The 22,172-nt window shown below is 35.1% G+C and overlaps 3 protein-coding genes across 6 annotated transcripts; 2 read left to right on the forward strand and 1 right to left on the reverse strand.

Moving 5' to 3' along the window:
* Window positions 1,861-11,282, forward strand: LOC105162015 (ATP-dependent DNA helicase Q-like 3). Of its 4 annotated transcripts, XM_020693977.1 has the most exons (18): window positions 1,861-2,349; window positions 2,510-2,617; window positions 2,743-2,750; window positions 2,850-2,933; window positions 4,324-4,464; window positions 4,596-4,630; window positions 5,250-5,333; window positions 5,676-5,764; window positions 6,096-6,248; window positions 6,333-6,433; window positions 8,164-8,313; window positions 8,405-8,497; window positions 8,573-8,638; window positions 8,738-8,871; window positions 9,748-9,842; window positions 9,990-10,120; window positions 10,409-10,515; window positions 10,632-11,282. In XM_020693977.1, exons 1-18 carry the CDS (start codon window positions 2,199-2,201, stop codon window positions 11,062-11,064), a joined length of 2,163 nt encoding a protein of 720 aa, XP_020549636.1. In that variant the 5' UTR covers window positions 1,861-2,198; the 3' UTR covers window positions 11,065-11,282. The 4 variants fall into 4 exon arrangements, with proteins under 4 accessions (XP_020549636.1, XP_020549637.1, XP_020549638.1 ...); XM_020693978.1 differs by lacking the exon at window positions 1,861-2,349 and having other exon boundaries at window positions 2,698-2,750; XM_020693979.1 differs by lacking the exons at window positions 1,861-2,349; window positions 2,510-2,617; window positions 2,743-2,750 and having other exon boundaries at window positions 3,226-4,464.
* On the forward strand, window positions 15,478-16,913 carry LOC105162016. Its single transcript, XM_011079915.2, has one exon. The coding sequence runs from the start codon at window positions 15,600-15,602 to the stop codon at window positions 16,629-16,631; it is 1,032 nt and encodes a 343-aa protein (XP_011078217.1). The 5' UTR covers window positions 15,478-15,599; the 3' UTR covers window positions 16,632-16,913.
* On the reverse strand, window positions 20,566-21,237 carry LOC105162160 (receptor kinase-like protein Xa21). Its single transcript, XM_011080128.1, has 2 exons — window positions 21,056-21,237; window positions 20,566-20,917 (listed from the first exon to the last, which is right to left on the reverse strand). Exons 1-2 carry the CDS (start codon window positions 21,235-21,237, stop codon window positions 20,566-20,568), a joined length of 534 nt encoding a protein of 177 aa, XP_011078430.1.

Consider the following 22,172-nt stretch of genomic DNA (forward strand, 5'->3'; position numbering starts at 1 on the left):
AGATATGTTGGTTGGTTGGCACAATATTAAGTGGGGTGAGTGGCAAGGACATGTGTGGCGCCTGACATACTCTCATCCTCAAGTGCTTCTAGTCCTTTTCTTACTTTTGAATTTGTCAACGAAATTTTTTATAAATTATAATTTGGTCCTTTTCGAAATAATTATGAATGGGAATAAGGTGGTTTAAGTATGCACTCGGAACTTGCCCCACTTCGTTGTAGTTGGTCTAGAAATGCACCCTGTCTCTTCTCAAATTTGTTCCCAACTGATTGGACTCCAAACTTGACGGGCTTAACTCTTGAAACAGAATTAGAAGTTTATATTTTTTTCAATGAATTTATATATATATATATATATATATACTTAAAAGAACTTAAAATTATTTTTCACAAATACCTAAAAATCTATTATCATAAGAACATATAATTTATTTTACAAATGTACATTAAATTAGAAATTAAAAATATTATTTGGGTAAGTTCAAGAAACTCAATTATATTTGTAAAATAGAACTGGTTTCTTCAATAGGAATCCCTCTAGGCCAAATATTTGGGGTTGCCCCTTATTGCTTCAAGATTGAAGCTCACTGATTGTCAACTTCACTTACTTGAAAGGAGGATTGCTAACTGGGGAAGCATGGCTCTATTGTTTGAAACGCGAACTCAACTCATCAAATTAGTCCTTAATTCCATGAGTTTTTATTGGGTTAATGCATTCTTCTTGTGGAAAGAGAGTCACTAAAGGCTGTGGAAAGTAAGCTTAGGATGTTTTCGTGGTAAGGATGCACTAGCTTCGAGCATACTAAAGTGGATGGCACCAGGTGTGTCTGGCTAAGGAAGAGGGAGGTCTGGGCATCAGCAACATTAGTCACATGAATATGGTGATGGTGATCAAACATTTGTGGCATGTGTTTATGCACATCAGGGGTTAGTTGGGTGGCATGGATTTTACAATACAGAGTGTGGAACCAATCTGTTTGGACTATGAATAGAAACATGAGCTCCTGGAGTTGGAGGAAGCTGCTCAAGCTTCGAACCCAACTGTTTATTGGGGTAAAGTATAGAATTGAAGATGAGGGTACCTTTGCTGTTGAGATTAGATGGACTCCCCTTCAGTACAGTTTACTACAACAGATGCCCTCAAATTATTTCGACCAGCAGGACCTGAATTAGTTGGTTACTTTTGATGAGTGGTCACTTCAAGATTGCTAGTAATTTATTTCATTATTTGGTTAATTATATTGGAGAGACTATCCACGTTAGACAAATCTTGATGGCAATAGAGTGACAAAGTTTGTATCATTTGTGATTTTGACGTTATAGAGTGTTACAACCTTCTGTTTTTTCAGTATCCTTTTTTCTGCAAGATGTATTGTAATTTTTTAAGAGGAAGGTGATGTTTCTTTGGCCTCACAGAGACTGTCAGTAAAGAGTATAGTGGACAGCTAGGAGGTGGCAATGAGACAGCTAGGAGGTGATGTTTCTTTATTCATGCTGCTTTTCAAGCCTTGTTGGCTTCTTTGTTTTACCTTATTTGAAAGGCGAGGAACAATGAGACACTTCCAGTAGATTTAGCACTCCGTGGAGCAAGTGACAACTATTGTTTAGAACAAGTTAAAACATGTATTGATAGTAATGCCTTCCCATTCCATACAATTATTGAGCTTCTATAGATTTTGGCAAATTGCCTAACTTTTTGTTTAATATAACTTGTTGTACTTTGTATCTCTCTTTTCTTATTAATGAAATTCACTATTACTAAAAAAAGACACTGATTATTGAACCTGAACTCAAAGTCGAACCCAAACCCAAATCCGAACCCGAATCCAACAATTTGGACTACCCATTTGCCATCCCTACAATAAAAATTGATTCCACCTTTCCTAGGCAGCGTGTTGCGATTTCTCTAAGATGCCCCTCTCACTCTTCCATTCCATCCCCCAGTTTTTCCAATTTCCAGCAGAACCCGCTCTTTTCTGTGAGAAATTTACAATTTGCCATAATTTTGTACGAAGTCGCAGGTTTTTGTCTTCTGAAATTTAAGTATCGTGTAGTCTTTCGCAATTGTTATGGTTGAAAGATTGTTGTAGAGGAAATGGAAAGAGGATTGTTTTATTGTTTCGCGTTATACCAAGATTGCTGTAATTCGATTGTAACTTTATCGGTGTAGAAGTTTTCTGGGTTTCTGCAGACGGAAAAATGAGTAAATCACCGTTACCACTGCAAAATGTGTGCGGGTCGGGGAAGCAGGTGATCAAGAAGGAAGCTTTGGTGAAGATTTTGCGGTGGCATTTTGGACATTCTGATTTCCGGGGGAAGCAGTTGGAAGCCATTCAAGCTGTTTTATCTGGTTCAGTTGTTGTTTCGAAGATTATAGATGTTCATATGTTGTAATGGGCCCAATTAAGGGCTGTTGTGCTGTCATTTTTAGTTTTTCTGCTAGCAATAAATATAAAATTTTATGTTGAAATCACCATTGTAATTGTAGGGTACTTGTAATTTCAATACAGGTAGAGATTGTTTTTGTCTGATGCCGACTGGTGGAGGGAAGTCGATGTGTTATCAAATTCCAGCTCTAGCAAAACAGGGGATTGTGCTCGTTGTTAGTCCTTTGATAGGTGAATATGACCAGTGCTTGTTGATATTTATGAAATTGAGAAAGCTTATGCTGCACAAGTTCTTCTCTTGAAAATTCCAGGACAAAATCTAATGGCTCCTACCGCAAATTAAATTTAATTTTCAGCCCTTATGGTTAGTACACTTCATTTTTTATGTTCATGTTGTTATAATCTTTAACTCTGATTGGTTTGGTTCTTCATTTAACGAGAAGTATTTCCTTTCTTCTGTCAGGAAAATCAAGTAGCGGCACTGAAAGAAAAAGGGATCGCTGCTGAATATCTCTCTTCAACCCTGACCGTAAAAGCCAAGAATAAGGTACTGTGATGATATTACTTTCAAATAAGTAGGTGTGGTTATGCAGGATGGATTATCAATAAGTTTGGTGGTAAACCTCTTCAATGGATGAACTAACTTCTGAAGGAGGTTAGCAAAGAGTAGTGTCCATGCATTAAGGGGCATGTGATATTATTTCAAATTCATTGTCACTTCTTATGTCTATACAGAAAACTCACAGTTAGCTTAATCTATCAAAATTGTGGAGAAAAAAAATTCATGTGATGTCTTATAGGTTGGTGAACAATTCACAGTTATTTTACTTCTAATGCAGCATTGTGACATTTGGAGCTTTTCGCTGGTGATGTATTTGATTTTACTCAACCCAAACAAGTTACTCAGATGCAGAGTGATCTTGGAGAAAAGCACATTCACTTGATTACTTGAAAACAGAAAAGAAGAAAGGAAGAAAAGCTAACCTTAGTTTTATTTAACATGAATTGACAAAAGTTCTCTCATTCTACCTGATTGACAGCCCTGCATATGAGAGATTCTCCGATACAGAGTGAAGCCTATTAATAGCTATCTAATGATTAATTTACTTCCCTGTAGAATATTGGAGAAGGTTGTCAGCAGAGAAACCCACCCATTTATGAGCATTGCTCTTGGAAGTACTTTGCCAATCATAAGGAATGCTCAAATTATTGAATTTCAATCCCTATCCCCTTCCATTTTTCTTTAGCATCAAAATGATATTCTAATGAATCCCGGATATTATATTCTCTACTCTCTGTACTGGGTTTCATTTTCGTGTTCATATAGTTGAAGGATTGTGTACAAGCATTTTCTAAGATACATTAAATGTTCTATTATTTGAGTTTTCTCTTTCTTTTTTCATTTTAGTTTTGTGCTTCTGTGAGGTACATATGGAGATGAGAAGCTTCTTTTATACATAATAAATCATATGCTACAGCTACTGTTTCGCTTAGTAGTTATTGTTCTTTGTCTTCATGAGGATGAATACCCGTAAAAGTTATAATTTCCACCGAAGCTGTTTGATAATTTTATATTCATTGGAAAGTACTGCTATGGATATTTTGAAACACGAACAAAATTTATGGTGGCAAAAGCTTTCAATCTCTATTCCCCCCTCCCTTTTTTTTTTTGTGTTTAGCACTAGACAAATAGAGTATCTATTGACTTTAATCCTAGTGGGTTATAGTCATTCTTGGCTGTTGTAGTTGAAGCATTACTAAGTTAAGATACTTGGCAGCTTTCTGATTTAAGTTTCTAGTGGGGTTGCAGTTGCTGTAGAAATAAGATGTTGGAAGCTATGGACTTGAGATGCCTCAAGACATGACATAGTTGAGAAAGTTTCCTTTCATCAAATTGGTATGAGTTGTATTCATCCATCTTACTTATTGATGTTTAGATTTATGAAGACCTTGAATCGGGAAAGCCTGCTTTGAGGTTACTGTATGTTACACCAGAACTGATTGCAACACCAGGGTTTATGGCGAAACTGACGAAGATTCATGGCAGGGGGTTGCTAAATCTTATCGCAATTGATGAGGTCTGGAATTACATGGCCTTTAATAGCATATGTGAATGGTTGCTGCTGGAAGCTTCTAAGTGAATACTTAAGATTATGTCTTTTTCATTTGTTAAGAAAATAATTTGATTTGCATTTCTGATTGTTGTTAGGCACATTGTGTATCAACCTGGGGCCATGACTTCAGGTTGCTTCTTGAACTTCAACTTATATCTAGATACTTAATTTATATCTTGTGGTTAGGAAACCCTTTCTTGACATATCTACTCATCAATCTTGAGTTATATTCATTGTGTATAACGAAACTATTATCATCTTCCCCATATGTTTTTAATCAAGCATTGTATAACCAGTAAAAATTTACTGCTCACGCTACGAGAATCATTCAGAGTTCGATATAATACTTTTATGTTCTTATGTATTCTTTAACAAATTATGAATTTGAGAAACCTTCTAGATTTCTTTTCGATCAGAGTCATGAAATCTATTTATCTTTTTGCTTGTGATTTAATTATGCTAAGTTCTAGGTCTTTGAATATTAAGGGAATTACATTACAGGCTTTCCATGATAAAAATAAAAGTTCTTAAATATTCATTTGTGACATTTCACCTTGTCATTAATTACAATGTCTGAGAGTGGTCGACTGATAAGATGCTATTTTCTTTACAGTTCATTCTCTCTCTCAATCTATGTAAATATATGTACATGTTCCTGTGTGTGTTTAGTTGCACCTATTATGTTCACTTGTATTCTATTGCTATGGCTATTGATTAATTTTTACTTTTGGACTGTCCTAATAATTTAGGCCTAGCTACAGAAAGCTTTCTCTTCTCAGGAACCGCTTGCCCTGCATACCCGTCTTGGCTCTGACAGCTACTGCTGTTCCTAAGTGAGTGTGATGAACAACTCTCTTGATGCAACTAGAAATTGTAGGAACTATGCTGACGAAGATTCTTCAATGATTCTAAATTATACTGGATCCATGTCATTGCATATATTGTTTTCGAAGTTCATTAATATGAAAGAGTTGCCCTGTATTCATTCTTGGTCACTGATTCTGATTGTGTTCATTGAAGTTGAATATTATATGAGAAATTAGAAGCCCATGTTCTTGGGTGTTTATATTATATATTATGTGGAGCTTACTTTTTCTTGGTATTGCTGTCCAAAGTGGAAATTTTCTTTCTATAAGAAACTATGGGGAGGTTTACCTGGAATTTGTGTTCCGCAGGGTTCAGGAGGATGTGATAGAGTCCTTGTCTCTGCAAAACCCACTGGTCCTGAAATCGTCATTTAATCGGCCAAATATTTACTATGAAGGTGAGTTCTTGATGACTTGATTTTTGTTTACCTAAGCATATCCCCGCTCTCAGTTTCTCCTTCCCATGGTTATGGTTTATCATTTTAAGCAGGTTCATCCACGTTTCAGTTTCCAGGTCACAAAAGATGTTCGGGAATACACCTTTTGACAAATATCTAATCCAATGCATAAGTGAATCTTAATTCATGAGAAAAAAGCGAAGGAGAATTAATAATTAAACTTGATTCTTTAGGTTTGTTGAGCGAGCTGTTGTGGTCAATTAATCAATTTGTGCATTTTTCAATGTCACAGTTAAGGAATTTCTGATATGTGTCTGTTATTCACATGCAGTTCGCTATAAAGATCTGCTGGATGATCCATACACTGATCTTTGTAATTATCTCAAATCCTATGGAAAGGTTTGTGCCATTGTTTACTGCCTTGAGCGCACTGCTTGTGATGATCTGGCTGTCCACCTGACTAAGAATGGAATTTCTTGTGCTGGTAATGAAACTATGATTTGGCAGTTTGGAAAGCATTACTGATGTGAGACTTTCCAAACTGAATTTCTTTTTCTTTCCAATTTAGCATATCATGCAGGACTGAATAGTAAATTGCGGAGCTCAGTTTTGGATAATTGGATCTCCTCAAAAACGCAAGTAGTTGTGGCTACTGTAGCTTTTGGGTTAGTTTTCCTGTTCTCTTTCAGAATATTTCATAATTTATATAAACTTCTCAGTCTGTACTTCACTGCTTTTCTTTAAACCAGGGGTCTTAAGTTTAGCAAGTCATAGCATATATATTTGACATTACTGTTGTGAACCATTCTTTTGATTGTAGGAAATAAAATTGGTGCTAGATTTTAGCAAATCTTCCATGTATTATTCTACACATGAGATCCATCTTTGATGTTCAAATGGTATGTGATGTGAGACATGGGTGCAGATATAGGCTGAAATTTGAGTGATAAACTCTTATGTGGAGCATCATCGCAATTGCTTTAGCACAAGGAACAAGTGGACCTTGTGATCTATTTCAGTTTTCCTGTTCCTTTCCTTCATCCAATCTTTTGGCTTTCGGCAAGTAGTAGGCATTCTGGAGAAACAAGTTGGACAGCATTTTTTGGAAGGCTATTTAGTTAAGAGGCTCCAAGGTTCATTTTGAGAAACCTTCAGGAACATTGTTACAGTCGAGAAGATAGAAGAGATAAGTGGTATATCATTGGTGGCAATGCAACAGAAGCGAATTTATGGAGTATCCTACCTAAAACATTCTGGACTTGAGAGTGGAGCTAAAAAGTGTGATCAGTATGATTAGTGAATAGTTCAACCATTAATTGTACAATTCATGCTATGTTATGAAGATTTACACCATTCATTCATTTCTTTTCTATTCTGTCATGAAAGGATTTCTACATTACTTTTTTTTGCTGTTTTAAGACAGTAATTTAATTTCTTTCTTAATAATATGAATTAATACTCCCACCCATGTTTTATTTTGACCACATTTTACTATGCTTTTTAAGATTTTATTGAGTCAATAGAGTAAAGTTTACCAACAAAATTGATTATAAACATGTAATCGATTCTTTTCCCACCCACTGGGTTCATTCAAACCGTGGTGGATTAAAATTCAATATGCTCTATTTACACAAGGATTATGTTTCCATCACATTTTTTAGGTCTGCATTCAACTGACAAAAATGGGTAATAGGTAGTTCTATTTGCTGAGTTTGAATTTGGGTCATCCAGGTTCTTCTGTTCAGTGGAGTTCTTTTCTTTTCTTTTCCTTTTTCTTTTTCTTTTTCTTTTTCTGTGGGGAAGACTGGGGGTGGGCGGGGATGTTTACAGGACTCACCAAATCCCTTTGCCCTAATAATCTGCTGTACTTTATTTTGGGCTTTCTTCCAGTTATGTTATATCAATTATGTTCATTAGGATAAGGTTTCAATGGGAGTTCGCAAATTGGACTTACCATGAAAATTGCTAAGTTGGAAGTTTGTTAGACAGAGAACATTTCGCCAGAGCATCACCAACCAAGATGCTGATTTTTTTCAAGTCTTGGCACTTGCAAAGTTTTACATTTTTATCACTATCTTATTTTATGTTATCACAGAAAAAAGTACTTTCTGCTGACTCATGGAAAGAGAATTATTGAATTCTCTGAGTGTATTGTTCTTTTGTTCAATTATCTACCTCTTGGTACCATCAATGCACAATTGCCTAAGTATGTTTTATCTTCTCTGTTTTGGTTTCTGAATTGCTGGGGAGCTATCCTGTTGCATGTACAGCTTTTGAGGTGGTGGTTTACCTGCAGGATGGTAGGCAACTATGCTTATTAAATTTCAAGTGCAAAATACGATTTTTTAGCTCCAGCTGAAAAAGCAGCTTTCACCTGAGCATTTGTACTATACTTTTAGGGCATAGATCGGAAGGATGTCAGAATTGTTTGCCATTTTAATATTCCAAAGTCCATGGAAGCCTTCTACCAAGAGTCAGGTCGAGCTGGTCGTGATCAATTGCCCTCTCGAAGTCTCTTGTATTATGGAGTGGATGATCGCAGAAGAATGGTTGGTTGTCATCTTTCCTGTACAAGTACTTTTTCCTAGTTTTCAAGTTTACAATGACATCATTCTACAAATTTCAATAAGCATATTGCAGGAATTTATCCTGGGTACTGCTGCAAGCAAGAAATTGAATTCTTCAAGCATGGAGGAAGGGTCCTCCAGGAAGGCCCTAGCTAATTTCCGTCAGGTAAATGTGTTCTCTCCTTGGAGGTAGCATTCTTCTCCATTTTTCTGACGCCACCTTGGTCTTTGCTGCATCCAGATGATTGAATACTGCGAGGAGTCTGGTTGCCGAAGGAAAAAGATCCTTGAAAGTTTTGGGGAAGAGGTATATCAATCACTCTTGGCCAATTAATATCCATTATAGGTCTCTTGCTGTGGTAGATTGAGTTGAAGTAACAAAACACACGAATCTCTCTGGAAGCAGGTAGCTACATCACTGTGTGCAAAATCTTGTGATGCATGCAAACATCCTAATGTGGTTTCCAAGAATTTGGAGGAGCTTACAAGCATTGCTACATTTCGACATAGAAATGGGTCCTCACGGATATACATAAGCAGGTGACTGTTCCTTATTTGAATTGGTTCATGTGATCGTCTATTACTTGTTGGGAGATAACTTGCTACTGGCCAATTGATTTTGTTGTTCATTCAATTTCCTTACTTGGAAAATCTGTTGCTGGGTTTTCCTAATATCATTCAATGTATGCTGCTAACTTCTGTGGTTAGGAAAAGTGCTGGAGTCATTTACTAATAGACATGGAGGAAAAGTACACCTAAAATTATATAGATTGAGATCTTGACAAGGATTTAGATCTTTGTTTCTAACTTTGAGATGATATTTGACACAGCCAAGTGGAAAAGAGTATCCATATAGCTGATGCCAGGAGTTGAAGGATGGATTCTGATGGACATATTCGACACGTGGTTTTCAAAATTTAGTTAACCTCACTGCCTTATGTAATGTGGCTATGATATTGTTTGAATATTTTCCTGCATTCTAACTCGATTCAACTCCTTAGATGCTTGAGTTAATTTTAAGATCTATATATGAAGTGGCAGAAGTGGGTGGGAATGAAATTTTTTTGTGACGTGTTTTTGTAGTTTTGGGACAAAGAATATACTTTTCTTCTCTAGTTGGAAGGATGTCATGAAAAAACATGACACATTGAACAAGTTAAGTGTTGATACTCTTAAATTTTGATTGGGCCAAGGTCTCTGTTAATGACGTCAAAGATGCGAATTTCAGATAGAAGTGATTTTTATCAGGGTTTTCAAAGAATATGAATGAATGATATCTACTAGTTACGTAGGTAATTTGACCTCCATATTAATAATTCTTAGAGGATAAGCAGTATTCATAGACATTGCTTCTCTGTTACCCATTTTCACAAGTAACTGCTGAAGAAATTCTTGGATTTTTTTGGCTCCATGCAGTGGTTCAGACTTCAATGATGACGCACAATTCTCAGAATTCTGGAATCGTGATGATGAAGCGACTGGATCCGAGGAAGATATATCCGATTCTGATGGTATATCTAAATTATGAGCTGAATTGTGGAATAAAAGAAAAGCTCAACAGTAGTAGATTTGCTTTCTAGCCTGTGGCTTCCAGTTCCTGTTCTCGTTGTTTTCTCCACAGTTTTTCTTTCTGTTGACCTTTTAATATTCAACTCCAGATCCCACTGAAATTGCAAAAAGTGTAGCACATTCGAGTAGATCATCAGAATGGAGATTACGCGAAAGGATGGAGTCATTGCAGCGTGCAGAAGAGAACTATTACCGGAGTAAAAGTAACCAAGAGAAGCAGGTGGACTCTGGCTCTTTTTTCTATATGCTAGTGCTTTATGTTAATAGCTTAATCTAGAAATCTTTCTCACATTTGATACACTGTAAAGGGATGCAACTAAAAATGAGGTTGATAAAATAATTACTTACTGCACTCTTTATGGTTAAGACTATATTATGGATAGTGCATGAATATTGGTATTTACAGTATCTCCACCTGCTTTTTCGATAAAATAATTACTTTCTATGTTATTCCAGTTGCTTTGTTAATATCCCCACTTCCTACTAACCTTCTTCTTTATGTTTACAGGTTAATAAAGTGGACAAAAACTCCATATCTGGAACATTGCGGGAGTCGGGGAAGCAGAGATTATTAAACGCAATGAAGCAAAACCTGCATCGTTTCAGCAATTTACAGTATGCTTCTTTACTCTTATTCTTGATATTGCAAATGCTCGGGCAGCTCATTAGTTATGTTGTTCTGATCTTTGAGTCACCCTGAAACGTATGTCTCATTTGACTGGCATTATCAGGATCGACTCCTTGACATCTGCTGAGACACTTGAGACAGAATGCTACAAGAAATATGAGAAGAGCGGGAAGTCGTTCTATTTATCTCAGATTGCAAGTACAGTGAGGTGGTTGTCAACCGCAACTCCCGATGAACTAACAAACAGAGTCGGGACTGCTACCAGTACACCACCAGAGGCTGTTAGGCCAGCCCCAAGTTGCTCCTCCCCATCATCCTCATCGTTCAATCTGGTAATCAATCAAGCCGATGAAGAAAAAGTCAGTAGCAGCATTAAGTCTAATTCTCCTGTTTCCCAGGATACAGCGCCTCCGCCAATTCTTTCTTTCTCAGAGTTCATCAACAGAAGAAAATCGACAGATAACAAAGTCTCAACATCTAAAAGGCCATTGAGTGATGGAGTTAGCAGAGGCACGGAGAAGAAAACCAAGTCCTGAAGTGTAATTAAGCTAATCCGCAGGGGGGTTTGTGTAATTTACGCTAACTCACAAAAGTTTTGGACCAGTTTTAATCCATATGATCAACAAGGAGCTCCATCGTCATGTTCTGTATTGAAACTATGAACATATCCAGTGGAGTTGCTGATATTATGTACCTTCCTCCTTCCCAACCATAACCATACTCTGCCATATCTTTTTAATATTTGATTAAAAAATTGATTTTCCTTTAATTAATTCTTATAATATTTTGTATCAAATTTGATTTTTACAGAACTCAACTCATTAGGTTGGAAAATCCAATAGTGGGTATATTTTAAGTTTGCCAAAGGTCTTCAAAATCACGATTGATAAAGCACGATTTTTAGATATAAATTGTCAAACTCTCTTGTTAACTCAAAAGGTATGATACATGGATATGGATATGGATACAGTGATACAAAAATTTCATAAAATTTAGACATGATATACGGCACTAACATGATTATATATAATATATTTGTATATTTATACAGAATCTCAATCTTTTATAAAAATTAAAATATATAATATGAAAAATATCAAAATAAAATATAAAATAAATATGTCTTCTATCTAAATTTTTAATTAAATGGGACTTAAAAAAAAATACACAGAATTACTCTATTTTAAAAATTCACAATGAAAAATTTTTAATAATCCAAATTAGTTAAATTATTATGGTCATCTCTCGAAATTTTAGTAATTTCATCTCAAAGTTTTTAGTTTGAGATGAGCGAATTAATTTTTTTTCTTTTTTATTAAGCCCAAAATGTTTCTTTTTCTTTAAATACAACCCAAAATCTTTTGAGATTATAAAAAATTCAATGCGTGTTCAGAAAGTGTCAGATACATCTTCAAAACGTTTCAGAACACCAACAGGCGAATTCCAACACCGTGTTCTTATATATATGTATATATTATGTTTTCGAACACATAAATACCGTGTCCAACACGTATTCGAAGTATATTAGAACTATGTCCATATCCAATAGTCACCCTCTTAATTGTTTTGTCAACTTTATTAACTCAGGAGCCCAAATAAATTGCACCGTAAATAAATTATACTTTTTTTTAGTTATTATTTAAATGATTATAATTATATTATAAATTTTAATTATTAATATAAAATATTTATAATTAATAATTATTATACACGTAAACTAATAAATTAATACTCACTTATCGACAGAATTCGAATTCATAATTATAAACTAAGCTTGATTGGTGATAATAATTAACTTATACTCATTATGGAATTATTTACAATTAAAAACTTAAAGAATTATGAATTACATCAAAACTACCATTAGTTTTTGTCATGAAATCGAATATAAACAGATTCACTCCTATTTCGAAACTGAGTGTATTTTTCAATACACAAAAGTATTATAAATTAATTAAGTATATAAATAATTTTCATATTAATAAAAAAAATTAATAAAATAAAGATTACCAGATGACGACGATAATGATGCGGACGTGGCTCCAATTGGCTGGATGCTCACTAATCCTAACTTCTGACAGTGATGTCGATGTCGTTTTTCTTAAAAAGGCCAAAATTATTCCAATGTGGGAACTTGGAAGGGCCCAAACCCATCATTTTTACTTTTCATAAAGTACCAATCTTCATATACTTTGATGCAGTGCTTATTATGTGTTAGTAAATAAATTTTAGTTTAATTAAATATATGAGCGTTTATCTTATTTTATATGAATTTATTATAATTTATTCTATAATTTTTAGTTAGACTTGAATATATTTTTTATCCTACAATTTTTGTATTTCGATCTTTTTGTTCTTTATTTATTTAGGATTACAAAATAATTCTGTAATTTTTTTATATTTCTCAATTTCGTTCTCTCAGTGTTAGATTTTGCAAAAATTACTCGAAATAAATCATGTGTCGTTTGCGCTTTTGGCATTTTTATCCTTTATGTTTTCAGGGGTTGCAAAAAAGCCCTATAATCTTTTGATATTTCGCAATTTTAGTCCTTCCAGTATCAAATTTTACAAAAGTTATTGGAATAAATCACGTGCCACGTCATTTTTTTTTTAAAAGAAGAATTCATCCATTTTAACAAAGTGAACCAATCAGACCAAAAGCCCAATTTAAATAAATTTCGTAAGGAGCATATATGGCCAATTACAGCGACTTTTGCAAAATTTGACATATGAAGAATCAAAATTGCGAAATATCAAAAAGTTACAAGACTATTTACAATTCTAAAAAGACAAAGGATATATATACCAAGGTACCAAAAATACAGAACCAAATTATATTTAAGCCTTTCTAATTACATTGATGTATTGATTGAATTAACATATTATTCTATTTATTAAAATATTAATGTAATCATGTAATTCTCATTTTTATATTAAAAAAGGAATGCAATAATATGCTTTAACACTGATTTTCTTTTATTTTTTTATTTTTTAACTTTTGTAATAATTTTTCTTTTTTTTTTCCCGAGAATTGCACGAGCAATCAATCACAGAGTGGATGGCCCATTTGGGTCATAAGAAGAATATTAATAATAGTAAGAAATTGTAGGATATGATGAGAGATTGTATAGTTGGATTTGAAAAATTAAAAAAAAATAAATTTCAATAATGAGATGACCGACAATGGCCATTGAGTTATATATCTATTCTTCATTGATCATGCTTGTGATAATATATATTTTTCCACTTAAATAATTAAAAAATATCCCAATTGATATATATGATTATAAATGTACTTTTATTTATTTTTTAAATGAATAAATAATGTAGCCAAAATTTCCTAGTAATGGAACTTAATTTGCTAGGCCGAAGATGACGTGGTTATGATTTTGATGAAAGGATGAAACGAGAATCTTACTCTCGGCCTAATGGTTCTCTAGGCGAAATAAGTTTAGAGAGAGAATATAATGAGTAGTCAAATCCAACGAATAATATGACCTAGTATAAAAAATAATATTTTGAGTACTTATAGTGGTGTTGGAAGTTATGTACTATGGTAGAATGTAATATGTTTATTGTGTGGCTTATATATAAAAATTACTTTTTTACCCTTATAAATAAATGTATATTACTAACATATAAGAAGCTTGAGATAGATGACGTGCGTGCGAGGAAGGCGGACGTAAGGGAACAAAAGAAACGCGAGCAAGAGTTTAATCTCGGACAAAAATACTAGAGCAGACTTTAGATATTTCATCCGAGAGTTGGGGGGCTATATGATGTATATGTTAGTAATACACATTTATTTATACATCAGTATAATTTGATATAGGAATAATGTTACATGCTTTTTTTTTTTTTCATGAGGTTTAGTGTAATTATACGTAAATTTTCTGTAGTTTGAAAAATTACACCTAATACCCGTGATATTTATTTTCTTACAATAAATAGATCCATCTGTTAAAAAAATTTACAAAATTTGCTGACATTTAAAGTTGAATGGAAAATTATATTTACCTCCATTGACTTACAGACTTGTTGTATGTCAAATAAATCTTTTTTGATTAAACTATATTTAAGGGTGTAGATGTACCTCACCACATACATTGACGTGTGAATATATATAAAGGTTGGTCAAGAAATATTTGTTGGATCTGCAATAAGTTAATCAGGAGTAAACATGAATATTCATTCAATTTTGGTAGTTAAAATATTAGCAAATTTCATAAATTTTGACTAAATGGTTAATCTATTTGTTTGGCTGATGTGATTTTTAGATGTAATTTCTCAAACAACAGGATGTTTAGAATTAATTATACCAAACTTTAGGAGATAATGGTGCAATTATCCCTTGAATTTAAAATAGATTTATATAGTTTGGTTCGAGCAAATTAATCACACATTGAAAAAAATTACTATTGCCTACACTTTTAATGACTACTTATTAAAATTCATAATAAATAAGTATTATTAACCATGATGAGATAAAATTGAAGTAAAAAACTTGGGTTATTTGCCATGAAAACATTTTCTCCCATAGTTATGACTCGTGATAAATATTTTTTAGATAATTTTTAGCCATGACAAATGTATTAGCCACACTTACAAAAATTATAGTCAATAAATATGGCATGACCGTGATCAATAATATCTTACTACGGCTATTGATTTTTAATTAACTATGGTTAATTGTTATATTTCTTATAGTGACATGAATCATGTAATTATTAAATGCTCCATTAATTAACTTTGATAATATGATTAGATGTTACTATACAATTATTATATACCCCATGAGAGATTAATTAATTAATAAGATGTATAGATATAGAGTGATTTCTTGAATTATAAAAGTTGTCCTAAAACAATAATTTATATAAAAAAAAAAAAGAATAATAACAGAAAAAGGGGGAAGAAGAAGAAGCTGCCTTCCACCCACCATTACCTTTATTTTTCTAAGTACCCCACCCCAACTCTCCTCTCTTGTCCTCTTCCTTTACATTTCTCTCTCTCCAAACCCTTCTTCCATTAGCACTCATCACTCTTCACCACCATTCCCTCCTCCTCCACAATGTTCGCCCTCCGCTCATTCTTCTGCCAATTCTTCTCATTCTTCATCCTCCTCTTCCACCTTGGCTGTTTCACCTTCTCTCCCCACCACCACCATCACTACCGCCGCCGCCGTGATTGTTCCTCCTCTCTCTTCAAGAAGAAACTCGCCCCGCAGAAAACAACCCTCTTTTCTTTCCTGAGAAATCTCTTCTCCTCCTCCTCCTCCAGGCCCATTTCACAGCCTGTAGTACCCTCGATCCCGTCGCCGTCTTCCTCCACGCGGTCATTGCGCCTGAACCCCCCTGTCATCGTCCCCCTCGCATCAACAGAAGAGACCAACCATGCAAACGTCTTTCGTGTCGCTCACATCTTCCCCTGCTCTGTCTGCGGTGAGATCTTCCAGAGCTCCACTCTTCTCGAACAGCACCAGTCCACAAAGCACGCAGTTTCCGAGCTCGTCGACGGAGAAAACATTGTCCGGATTATATTCAAAATGGGTTGGCCCGACAAGACGAAGAGCCCGACTATCCATCGGATCCTCAAGATCCACAACACCCCCAAGATTGTCGCCCGGTTTGAAGAGTACAGGGAGTGCGTCAAGTCGAGAGCAGCAGCTAAAATCAAGACGCTCAGGGATGAGAGGTGCATTGCTGACGGCAATGAGCTGCTGAGATTTTACTGCACCACCTTCATATGCGACCTGGATTCCAGCATCTGTAACCAGCAATACTGCAGCGCCTGCGGGATTATCAGGAGTGGATTCTCACCCAAGATGGACGGAATCTCCACGCTGCCGACGAGCTGGAGGGCACACGTCGCCATCCCGGAGGACCTGGAGGAGGAGTTCAGCTTCATGCACGTAAAACGAGCCCTGCTCGTTTGTCGGGTCATTGCAGGCCGGGTCGGCTGCGACCCGGGTCTAGCAGACAAGGAGGATCCGGGGTTCGATTCTTTGGTGGGTCATCAAGGCAGTGGAGGGTTCGAGGATGAGCTGGTGGTGTATAATCCAAGGGCTGTCCTTCCCTGCTTTGTGATCGTGTACACTGTGTGATCAGACAACGTTTCAAGAACAATTCAGCGACTTCATCGAAATCGCAACTGTTGTACAGTGAAGATGTGGTCTTAAAGTTTTCTTACAGTTCATCAGCAAAATCAAGAATTTCATAAGTGTGCTGCTAAAATAGTTTACATATATATATTTTTTGAGGTTAGTGGAATGGTCACGAAATGAGTGCTTAATTGCAATGTTGTGTGTGTGATGTAAAGTTAGATATGAACTGTTATTAAAGCTTTTTGTGGCTTTTGCGGAGTAGACTTTGGTTAAAGTACTTAATTATGATGCCATTGTTTAGGAGTGGACCTCTCTTTCTTCTTAAAAGAGGGAAATTTTAATTCATGCCAAATTTGGTCGAATTTGAATTAATTATATAATAAATATAATATCAAATTCGAATTTATTATATAATAAATATAATATATTTATTGTGTAATTGATGTACAGTTCAAATAGAGTGACTAATCATATACTCTTTGATAAATTTGGTCGCTCGAATCTAATTTAGATAAAAAAATTTCTCTTAAACTAGTTATTATTTGGATTAACTAATTTCATTTTACTCCCCTTTAATACATAAATAGAGACAAAATTTTCTTAAATAAATTAAAAAACTAATGCAATCCCGGGAATTTTTCCAAAAGTATATTAATGTCCCCACATATCAAGAGGCGCCTTCCGCAATATAGATAAAGGGGCACCGCGTGGCTAGCAGTCCGCAGTGAACAACTACTTCCACCAATAGCAACAACGATATAGAATTCCCGTCGACACTCGCACAGGGCGCCAACATGAATAGCAACACAAAATCCAACAGCAGCAACAGAAATAAGCAAAGTGTAGTAGGAAAGCAGTAAATTGAGCGTAATTTCAAATTGTGGATTTCATTAAATAGTGGAAAGCAATATGCATTGAATGGATGCTAGCGCAAGGGGATCGCCTTGAGGAAGACACTAGTGCGTAGACAACATCAAGCTTCGGATACTCATTCCCTCCTATAATAGTTTTAAAAGGATTTCCTATTGACACTAATAAATACTAGAAAAGTTTTAAAAATTGCACCTTAGGAGGCATAACGATCCCCGTATGTAAATAAAAGTATTTACATGCATACAAGATGTACAAGACAAAGACCTATGGCTAAAACTCTTATAAGACTACGGAACTCCACTGTCTGTCGGCGAAGAGGTTGATGGTCAGCCTGATTGAGCGATTGCATGGCTGAATGTGTGTCAAGAGTGCCGAGAGTGCGGGCGGCCCTTGACACCATGGCAGGGTACCGCACTGACTTTCTTTTAAAAAATTGAGAGATTTTTTTTTTTTATAAATTATATCGGCACCCCTTGAAATTAAATCCAAATAAAGAAGTTTACGCAAAGTTTCTTAAGGTGCATTACTCCTCGTGATATGTATTTGTAATTTTATAAAAAAAAATAGCAAATATTTGAATATTTGAATCTAATTTTTGGAGGCGTTAATATTATTTTCTTTTTAAAAGTGTCTTTGTTATCTATTAACATTTTTACAGGAGGCTTATCGCATTAATACATGATCATTAGTGTTTGGATTTGACCAAGTTTCACCTCATCGTGATATTGTCTATGTCTAGTTCGATGGCCCCCATTAGACAAATATTGTACGAACAATCTTGATTTGCTGCTCGGCAAAGAAAGGGCAACGAATCAATTACAGCACTGCAACAGTGATGTCTTTAATTTTATGGTAGGACCCCTACCTATATACCCATTTCTTTAGTTAACATATGGGCAGTGGCAGTCATCATCAGCCATCAGGTGCTGTTGCCAAACTTCACATTAAGTAACTAAGGATCTTTTTGAGTCGAGCCACGTTTGTACATGTTTGCATGCAATGTAAAAGCTGGATGTCTCATGTCCGTTTGGGGTTTGCCTTTTCCTTTGATGATTCCTAGGGATTGGAACAAAGGTTTTATGTGCTTGAATGAGGTCAAGACATCATCATTTCACAACCATGTCCAAAGGGAAATTTCACTCATATCTAAATTTGAAAATAAATCATTTATAATTATTGAACGTGCATTTTCATCTAAGCACTTACTACTATTACTACCACCATTTTATAGATTGGAGTCTTTCAAAATTAATATATATATTTATATATAAATATATAATTTGGTGATGATCATAAGAGAATTTTATTCAAGTGTATGGGACATCTTCTTGGTCTCCAGCTAGTATTGATTTTTTCATTCTTTTTTTTAAAATTATACATTCTAAGACATAATTGTGTGATCAGAAACTTCCAATTGCTGATCGAATTTGTTATATTTTGTATAACTTGTTTACTTGCATTAATAAAATTTATGTTTAAAACACATACACACACCCCACTACCATTAAAGTTTGATCTAATTATAATTAAATTTATTTATTTTAAAAAATTATATATAATATTGATACTTAGGGTATCCATTTTTTAAATCCAAAAGAAATGTCCGACACAATGAGCCCAAGAGCTCAAACCCACTTAAGGCTAAATCAACATGGTAGCATGCAGAAAAGTCTTGAAGGCCAAAGACTACCTCCAGTCCAATTGAAACATATTGGCAAGATTGAAACTAGTCTAAGCTAAATTTCAGCTCACTAGTGGCCCAACGAACTCAACACTCCATACCCCAGCTGACATGTCAACCTAATACATATCAGCACGAGATAAGTGTGCCAGCTGGTGCTTGTTGGATAAAGTCAACAAGTGACTACTTTCCCCTAAATAGACTATTCTTCCGCTGATTTGGTATATTCGATTTCTGCTAATGTAAGACATTGATGACATGGCTTACAGCTAGACCAACAATATCCCTCAAAGGTAGATCTCCTAAGGAATCCGAGTATATTCGGATTATACTCGATCTTCCTCATTTCTCTCATCCAAGTCCTATAAATATGGTTCTAGGTAGATAAAGAGAGATAATTTCAGTTTAAACTCCACACTGTGACTATTCATACAAAATTTGCGCTCATTTTCAACTCTCTTAAGCTCACTAATATGAAAAACTTTTTTTTCCATAGCACTGTGCATATTCTTCATATGTTTCATCAATTATGATCCGACTGATCTTCATATGTTTTCAATATACTCTTGCTTTAATCTTTGCCAAGACTAATATTGATTTAAATATGAGAGTGCAGACCCGTGTTTTACATGATAGTTAAAAAACTTCTTAGGATCCTCATCCAATCTTTAGATATTTCATAGTATTGTTAGACTCAGTACGCATCAAGTACCTTTATCATTTGTTATTTTGTAACAAACGGTCCAAACCATTAATGATATTAATAAAGTTTGTTGAGGTCAACATAAAAATAAAATTTTATCTCCAAGATGGCTAACTCAATTTGATACATACGATATTTATGCTCTTAAAGCCAAACAGCCAAATCCAATCCAAAATATGTTAAGGAGTCTTGCCAAACTGCGCTCAACACCAGCTAGCCAAAATACTACCAACCAAATCAACCTCGCTCATGCTGATCTGCTGATGAGGCAACATCCAATCCAGGTTTAATTACAACAAGCCGAGGACCAAACACCTCGTCAAAAAGCAATATTTTGCATGTTAAATGACATCTCATCACCAATGAGTTAAGAAGCATAAGAGATGGGATTTAATGAGAACTAGCATTCGATATTTACCCGGTGCAATGTAACCGAAGGTGGCTAATGTCATCGTCTGTATGCTGTTTTCTCCGTGGCATAATACTTTGGCAATGCCGAAATCACACAGGTGCGCAACCATACTTCCATTTAGCAATACATTGGTCGGCTTTACATCACAATGAACGATAGGCGCAGAGTAACCATGGTGCAGATACTCCAGTGCAAATGCTACATCCATCATTATGCTAATTCTCTGACTCACATCTAGAAATAGACTCTCTGAATACAACCACTTCTAAAGGCTTCCGTTAGGCATGTACTCGAGGATCAGGGCCTTAAAGTCTTCATTCGAGTAAGAACCAATGACTTTAAAAAGACTTGTACGACGAATGTTTCTCAATACCACCCATTCTACCTCAAAACTCTTGAACGCCCCTTCTGTATATTGCGGATGGAGTACCTTTACAGCCACAACGTTTCCATTTCTAAGAGTTCCTTTATAAACGGAGCGAAAACTCCCAGAACCAAGTAATCTAGTATTGCTATATCCATCGGTTGCTTCGTGAAGTTCTTGATAAGAAACTCTTAATGGAGCTACATTAGGCCCGAGATCTGAACTGCTTGGGGCCTTTTCTTTCCTTCCATATCTTGCAAATCCATATTACCAATATTGAAATGACAAGAACAAATGCTGAAGCCCCCAAACATATATTAAAATGATTTGAAGCTTCATTTTTTGTCTTGGTCTTGCAGCTGTCATTTTATGGCAGGACGGCACTTGATACCTCCCATCACCACACAACCCTTTGTTGGACATAAAAGATTCTGCTGTGAAGTTCTTGAAAGGGCCCCCGGGAGGAATTTCAAAGGAAACATTGAATTCTCTGAAATGCTGATTTTCCAGGGAAATTGGGATGGGACCAGACAGCATGCTTCTGGAAAAATCAAGAGTCTCCAAATTTAACATTTAGGATATCGACTCTGGTATCGACCCGTCTAAGCTGTTGCTTGCCAATGATAACGTTGTTAAGACGTGTAAGTCTCCTAATGTTGGTGGAGTGATGCCTGCTAACAGGTTGTTCGACTCAGCTTAAGATGTGTCAAAAACCACAAACTTGGAGGTATATTGGAATCCAACCTGTTGCCATCCAAAAAAAGATTCCATATGCAGTCAGGAATTGCACCGTAAATTTCTTGATCACTCAGTCAGAAAGTTGGGACGCCATTTAGGTCGACGACCTTATTTTACTTGGGACATTCTTCCGAGAATCCAATTCTGGTGATGATGGTTCATCCAAAAGACAGTCCCAAATAACGATTTCAAGGCAAAAATCGAACGAGATTGTTCCGTCCCAAACTTCAATGAATGGCTAATTTTGAAAGGCTAAATGATATTGTCCCAAAAAATCATCTAAAAAATTTCTAACGGCTATTTGGCATCACTAAATCCGTTAGAAATATAAGTCTATAAATTTGTATACTTCCTTTCATTTGTGTTCCCATTCAATTGCATTCCTATATATAAAATTGACTTCTTAAAGTTGAATATATATATTGTTTTATGTAATTAGATATATATATAAATATCTAATTCGCATGACTTATAATCTGCTGTTTGTCATTCTATTCTGAAAAATTGAAGTGGAGGAGGTGAATCATTATCCAACTATTATATAATGTAATCATTTAAACTGTAATTTTGCTCTTAATTTAATACATATTATATATTAATTTTAATATATTTAGAAATCAGATAGGAGTTTGAAAATGGCGTTCGGAATTCTGTAAATTAAACCAAGAATCAGCATACATACATGAACTGCGTGAACACAAAAGCCAACAAATGACTAAGAACCGTTGGAACAGATCCCTCTCCAAGTCCCAATGAGTGGTTCGAAACCA

Source organism: Sesamum indicum, linkage group LG5 (genome assembly GCF_000512975.1).
Source record: "Sesamum indicum cultivar Zhongzhi No. 13 linkage group LG5, S_indicum_v1.0, whole genome shotgun sequence".
In the NCBI taxonomy this organism is placed as follows: domain Eukaryota; kingdom Viridiplantae; phylum Streptophyta; class Magnoliopsida; order Lamiales; family Pedaliaceae; genus Sesamum; species Sesamum indicum.